This window comes from Prunus dulcis, chromosome 4 (assembly GCF_902201215.1).
Source record: "Prunus dulcis chromosome 4, ALMONDv2, whole genome shotgun sequence".
Lineage (NCBI taxonomy): Eukaryota > Viridiplantae > Streptophyta > Magnoliopsida > Rosales > Rosaceae > Prunus > Prunus dulcis.
The window spans coordinates 13,554,066-13,560,575 of record NC_047653.1 but is presented as its reverse complement, the minus strand read 5'-3'; the positions used below and the strand labels follow the sequence as shown (position 1 = coordinate 13,560,575).

Genomic DNA, 6,510 nt, shown 5'->3' with positions numbered 1-6,510 from the left:
TGACAGTCATGATGTCTGACATCTCTCTTGACAAACCTAAATTTGCAGTCTGATTAAACAATGATCGAATAATTTCCCTGAACTTGGGCCACCTTACTCGACTCGACACTTGTCTTTTGTTTTGTCAAATGTATACACGCATACAAAAAATATCTTGTTAACATAAATGGTTGCAGTTTGCATTATATCACAACTTACAAGTCATACTTGCATCTTTGATAGAGTAGTAAGGACGAACCAGCAATTTGTGAGATAACCTAGAGTGAGAGATAAAACTGAGAGATTTATGTGAACATAAAAAAACTAATATGTTGTTCCCAACTCCTTTCTGAGACTAGGGAACACTTCAATCAATTTGGAATGACATTATAAAAGAATAAGAAAAAAAATACATTGTGGAAAAGAAAGACATGCATTACAATTCATATTCCTTTTATCATGCACATTGTACAACAATTGAAACACTAACACTGCCCTCCTTTCGTACCTGACCACCAAAAATATTTACAGCTTCGCCATCTTTCATTCATTTGTATCCAACAATAGAACTACACTAAAAGCAGAAGAAACTGGTATGACATCAACCATAGGCCTAACAAATTTGTAAGAGCAATGAATTGAGGACTTAGCAATTCCGTGATCTGGAGTACTTTTGGGGCAGTGATTCGCACCTTTCATTCATATGGGAGTATGGTTCCATGCTGTTGTATTCAGGTAGTTCCATTCGATACTTCCCTTTAATCTGACAGAAAGGAAGCTTCACGGTGTCCCCGTCATTGCACCACTTTGGCAGGCGGCATGAATTATTTTCAAAGAATTTCAGCATGTAAGCATCTTTTATCTGCATTTATGGCAAATAAAGTTAAATACATGAGAACGAACATATAAACTCCTTATGAAACAACTAATTTGCATAGCACCCCAATGGATAACGTTTTGAATGGGAAGCTACATGAACCTCAACAATCTAATTCCTTTCCTTTTTCAAATGTCACTAAACTTTCTATTATTTAAAATTAAAAAGGCTCAACTATAATCTTATATCAATTATTATTGAAAAGGGAATAAAAGAGGTCAGTCATCATTGATCTTGTGTCTCCCTAGAACTAGCATCAACTCAGCCCCGTTTATCCTAAAGCAAACAGATATTGAATTTTGTTCTGGATAAACTCACCGTAAATTCAGTGACTTGGATAGAGCTAGCAATTGGATCAAACAGTCCTGCCTGTTTATACATTTCAAGAATGAAGGCCACACTCGATGTTGACTTCCCATCACTGTATAGCCAATAATCCTGTTCGGGAAGTGTCAGCAGTTCGTCAAAAGATGATCCTCTCTTTTCAACTTCAACTAGAATCTCTGGAAGACTAAGGTTCTGCATGAAATACAAAGGGTACATCAGAAACTCAGAACGATAAAAATGGCACAATGAATTTCAAAGATGATATTGACTAATTGCTTAACTTCTAACCAAAAGTAAAAATCTTGATCGGTTGATATTTCTAACTGAAGGAATGCTGATTTATCATTTACTCCAAAAATCTGATGCCCTTGTGGCAATAAAACATATTTTTTAAAGAGAGAGTTCCATGATAGCCACAGGATTGCAATGCAAGGAAAACGTTTCACAACACCTGTGTTCCAAGTCTCTTGTTCAAGGCTTCATTCCACATGTTCGCAGCATATGCAGGCTGTATGTTATTCCAAACTGTCATAACAGAAGCAACCTACATAACCATAGAGCTAAGAATAAGGACCAATGAATAAGAAAACCTCATCAAGCTCATAGAAGCATTCACACGTAAGACATGTCTGAGAGAGGGAGATAGCAGGACTTAACTATATTCTCTTAGTTGGCTAACCAATCTAACTATGAAACTAAAGAAAACATTTCTTTCTATCTTCTTTTCCAGTTGTAAACATCCACTGATCATCATCCATTGTGGACCCTTTTAGGCCACTACGAAGCAATCATATATTAGCTGCATGGCACCTTATGCATAATGCATATTATTAGTTTTCCTAATTCTACTTGGATTAGTTTTCCTAATTCAGTTAAGGATTCCTTTTTGTTGAAGGATCTCTTATTAGTTAATTTGCTTTCCTATTTCTTAAAGTTTACTTTTCCTTTTCCTAGGCTAAAAAGGGTTTTGCCTCTATAAATAGAGCTGTTTGTAATCTTTTAAGGGAGACTTGATGTATGATAAATTTCCTCACTTTAAACTCTCTGATTCCTTCCCTTTCCCTTCGTCTCTACGATCTCTATTTCTTCACCTCGATCTCTTATTTCTTCTCTGTTCTATTGCTTAAGTGTTTACTCTAATACCTACGGGCTGTTCTACATCAGCACCTTGATTCAAATTAATCTGTACCCACACGTTTATAAAGTGGTTGTTTGAAAGCCAGAAGTTATAAACCATAAAGAAAATAATTGGGGTAAAGCACCTAACAGGTAGTTTTTTAAGTCCTCTATAGAACCCAGGCCTCAATCCAAACAGATAATGGAAACCACCAAGTTCAATACTAACTAAATCATCATACCAAAAGAAAAAAAATAAGGAAATTAATTTAGATTTACTAATACTGTAAACAGTCTGATATAGAAATCTTAAATGTACTAATAACATGATACCATGTGAGCATCCACAGGGGGTGGATAGTTGTCTTTTATAGTATCTATCCAGCTGAATATCACGTTATGATAACCAAATGACTGGCCTTCCATGCTCCTTGCATACTCCCAGGCAGCAGTCTCACTAAACTTTGCTCGTATATCAGGATGCAAGGGAAGCAATGCAATATGGGGATTGGAATCATCTTTATTCAGCTCAAACTCCCACCACTCATCCCATGGCAGCACAGCAATGATACTTTCTCCCTAGAACACGAAAGGAAAAAAGCACAACATATTTTATTATATACATAGGCATATACAAATAAAGACATACATATATATACACATAAAAACATATATATATATATATATATAGAGAGAGAGAGAGAGAGAGAGAGAGAGAGAGAGAGAGAGAGAGAGAGAGAGAGAGAGAGATAGAGAGAGAGAAATAGAGAGAAATAGAGAATTTAATGTTGTTTCATATTCGTTGGTGCTTAGGACCCATCTCATCCCAGCATTGCCAATCGAACCAAAGCCAAAAGGCAAAAGACATAGTTATAGCATCACTTATCCTAATTTAATAATAATTAAAATTAATACTCTTTGACCTGGCAATGCTGCCTGACCATACAGAAAACTGGAAGTAAATTGTTAAAAAACAAAAAAACAAAAAAAGTTTCCATGCAAATCACACACAAGCAAAACAGAACCTCCAAACCAAATGTACAATACCGTATAGTATTTTACAAACTTTGCAGCTCACCTTCTCGTTTTCATATCCTGATTCACCAACCCAAAGATTTCCTTCATAATCCCTTAAACAAACAGCAGAATGACCAGCATAAGCTCCACTGACCCACTTCGCTAGTGTTTCAAATCCACCCCACCACCCACGAATCTTAGATATTGCTAGGAAATCTCCAGAGTGAATATCATCTACGCTAATATTTGTGACCCAAGGTTGAGGACGTTGATCAAAGGAAGCACCCATGTGCTTCTTAAGAAACCCAATATTAGAGTTCTCACCCCATTCAGTATTTGTAAACAAGGGAAAGACATCCCACAATGCTTGAAAGGTGCCTAGCATCCCTGCTTGCATGAGGAAAATAGAAACTCCCCTGCTTTTCACCTGATTGGGTAACATTAAAGACAAAATTAAACCCAAATTTTCCTTTAAAAGGAAATTGGAATATCAAGTAATATCTGAATACTAGAAAGTGGTAACTTACATATTCAAACTCGGCTTTTCCTTGCCACTCTTTAAACTCAAGTGTATGCTCCCCAGACAGGAAATAGTAATCCCAAGTGACAGTGTATGGAGTCGCAAAGACATAAATATCCATACATGTCCAACTTTGAGCCTTATTAACCTGGATACAAACATAGATACAATTTTAAAATATTGTAATAAGAGTACGAAAACTCTGATGAATGGCCCAGATTTTCTAAGCATAGGAACTCAGTATCTAATGTAAATGTAAGATCACAAATAGCCATAATTAGGTATTTTATTTTTTACAGGGATCAACCAAAAACAAGAGGTTCAAATTCATAAGTACAACATTAATGAAACATATATTCTAGAAAATTAAGCCAAAACGATATGTTTTGGATCATAAAATCCACAGAACAATCAAAAGAAACCCCAGAGAGGCTCAAACCGGAAATGTAATTAACAACTTAATATCCAGCAGTCAAACAGCAAGTAAATTCCACAACTCCAATCCCACAAACCTCCAATTTCCGCTAAATCACCTAGAAACAAACTGAAAACCAACCCTCGTATAGACCATCATAATCAAACTAGCCAATAAAACCTTCAAATTTATCGACAATTTTTGAAGAGAAAATTAATCTGAGTATCCTAATGACCAAAACTTAAAAAAGTTACACAAACCCAGCTGAAAACCGAGCAGAAGAAATATAAGGTCACTGAAACAAGTTTAACATAATTTAATTCCCATTAACCCACATACTCAAAACTCAAAATTTGCACAAACCCAGTTCGAAAATGAAAGAAAACAGGCCAACAGAACAAGAAATTTCAGTTCGTCTAGACCTTGATATGAAGAGTTCCGCCACCAAATTCGCTGCCACGCTTGTTGTGGAACTCCATCCAAGCTGTGTTCTGGTAAAAGCACGCACCTTTCCACTCCAAACTGTCTTTTGGGGACGAAGCTGACCCCACGAAAGTGGGCAAGAGATCGACCGCACTGTGCAGAGAGTTGAGGATTGGCCATGAAACCTGTCTGGGCAAGATAGGGAGGACGTCCCGAGGGTGAAATGGTAATTTGACGGAATATGCGAAGAGCAAAGTGAGGGTGATTACGGCGGCCGCAAAGAGTAAAGAGGGAGAGGAAGCCATTGCTCTCTCTGTGCGTAGGTGAGAGAGGGAGAGATCCCTCGGCTAGTTGAACTGGTTTTGTTAGATATAAACGTTCTTTCTTTAACTTATGATTGCCTCTCTCTCTAGCAATTCCAACGAGGAAAGGAAACTTTTTCTTTTTCCTGTTTCAATTTTCTTTTTCCCTCTCTCATGGAATCTGGACATATTTTCGACATATATATATCTATCTAGGCTTAAATGTCAAAATAGTATTTTATTGTGTTGGTCAATTTAGTCTTTATATTTAGCACTGTTAGCTCAATCCGTTAATTTGATATTAAAAGAAAATTTAGAAACTAATATAATAAGTTAAGTTAATTTATAAATAAATACATAAGCACTACAAAAATAAAAATGAGATCCAAAAACTAAAAAATAAAAAACAAGGCACCACCGTCCAATCCCAGCTACCTACAGCATCAAAATGCTATAACACACAAAATTGCGGATTCTCACTTTCCCTACTTTGAATGAATTGTCAATCTTGGTTTGCTCTAGGGAAGGTTTTGAGCTAGCTGTTGATGCCAATACAAAATATGGGTTCTGCAACGAGGATTCTAAGGCCTTTTGAATTGGAGCTGGTGATTGGGGCTTGGTTGGCTTTGGAGAAGCTGTAGAAAGCTAAAGAAATTGCAGTTGATGAGCTGTGAAGGGATTGGTGAAGAAGGGTCTTTTTCGTCCTTTGTTATATTTTAATGAAGTTTCAATATTTTTAAGTTAATTCATTCTAAAACATTAATTTCAAAAAGGTTTACAGTTTTTATAAGACCAAAAAAAAAAAGTTAATAATCTAAATTTAATAGATTGGTGGACTAAATTGGCTAAATTGAAAACATATGGATTAAATTAGCCAACACGGTAAAACGCAGGTACCATTTTAACATTTAAGCCATCTATCTATTATGATTTCAACAAAAAAATAAATATCTATCAAGCTCTTATCTTATTCGATATATTCAGTTGGAAAATAAGACTTCTTTTGGATATTAATTAACTATAAGTTGAGATTTTTAATTAGTCGTGTAATAAATACATCATATTGACTCGACCTATTTATTAATGGGGAAGGAAAATACTTGCATCTTTCCTTGGAAGTAGGAATTTCTACTTTCCTACCAATCATAGTTTAACATGTGTGTATATTTGCATATGAGTCAAACTGTAATTTATTGGAAGTAGGAATGTCTCCTTTCAGGAAAGAAAGGAAGCAGTGTCCAATGAAGAATGCTAGCAACCTTCTCTCTTACCTTCTCTTTTTAGACATTTTCTCTTCTCTTCTTGCTCTCACTTAAAACAATGTTTTTCATTCCAAAAAAGATATATTAATTATATTTTCATATTTGCCCTATGAAATTTAACGCATTAATTAAAAATAACATCATGATCATTTAAAAAGAATAATAAAATAAATAAGTTAAAAACATATTTGAACAATTTAACATAGTAAAGAAGTTTGTATATAGATGCATATTCATTGATGTGTTGAAAATTTTGGTTTGGTGACTTTTAT

At 35.2% G+C, this 6,510-nt stretch overlaps 1 protein-coding gene across 2 annotated transcripts; it reads right to left on the bottom strand.

Annotated features, from left to right (window-relative positions):
• Window positions 1-286: 286 nt before the first annotated feature.
• LOC117624773 lies at window positions 287-5,161 on the bottom strand. Of its 2 annotated transcripts, XM_034356217.1 has the most exons (7): window positions 4,674-5,160; window positions 3,844-3,984; window positions 3,378-3,743; window positions 2,633-2,878; window positions 1,635-1,727; window positions 1,175-1,375; window positions 287-841 (listed from the first exon to the last, which is right to left on the bottom strand). In XM_034356217.1, exons 1-7 carry the CDS (start codon window positions 4,977-4,979, stop codon window positions 626-628), a joined length of 1,569 nt encoding a protein of 522 aa, XP_034212108.1. In that variant the 5' UTR covers window positions 4,980-5,160; the 3' UTR covers window positions 287-625. The 2 variants fall into 2 exon arrangements, with proteins under 2 accessions (XP_034212108.1, XP_034212109.1); XM_034356218.1 differs by lacking the exon at window positions 1,635-1,727 and having other exon boundaries at window positions 4,674-5,161.
• Window positions 5,162-6,510: the final 1,349 nt, after the last annotated feature.

What these genes read in the sequence shown, in the direction of transcription:
- LOC117624773 (XM_034356217.1), bottom strand. Translation starts at nt 4,979, where the DNA reads ATGGCTTCCTCTCCCTCTTTACTCTTTGCGGCCGCCGTAATCACCCTC. An exon ending in GAAAAGCCGAGTTTGAATAT is followed by an intron (nt 3,744 to 3,843) that starts GTAAGTTACCAC and finishes TTACCCAATCAG; the next exon opens with GTGAAAAGCAGGGGAGTTTC. An exon ending in TCCAAGTCACTGAATTTACG is followed by an intron (nt 842 to 1,174) that starts GTGAGTTTATCC and finishes CCATAAATGCAG; the next exon opens with ATAAAAGATGCTTACATGCT.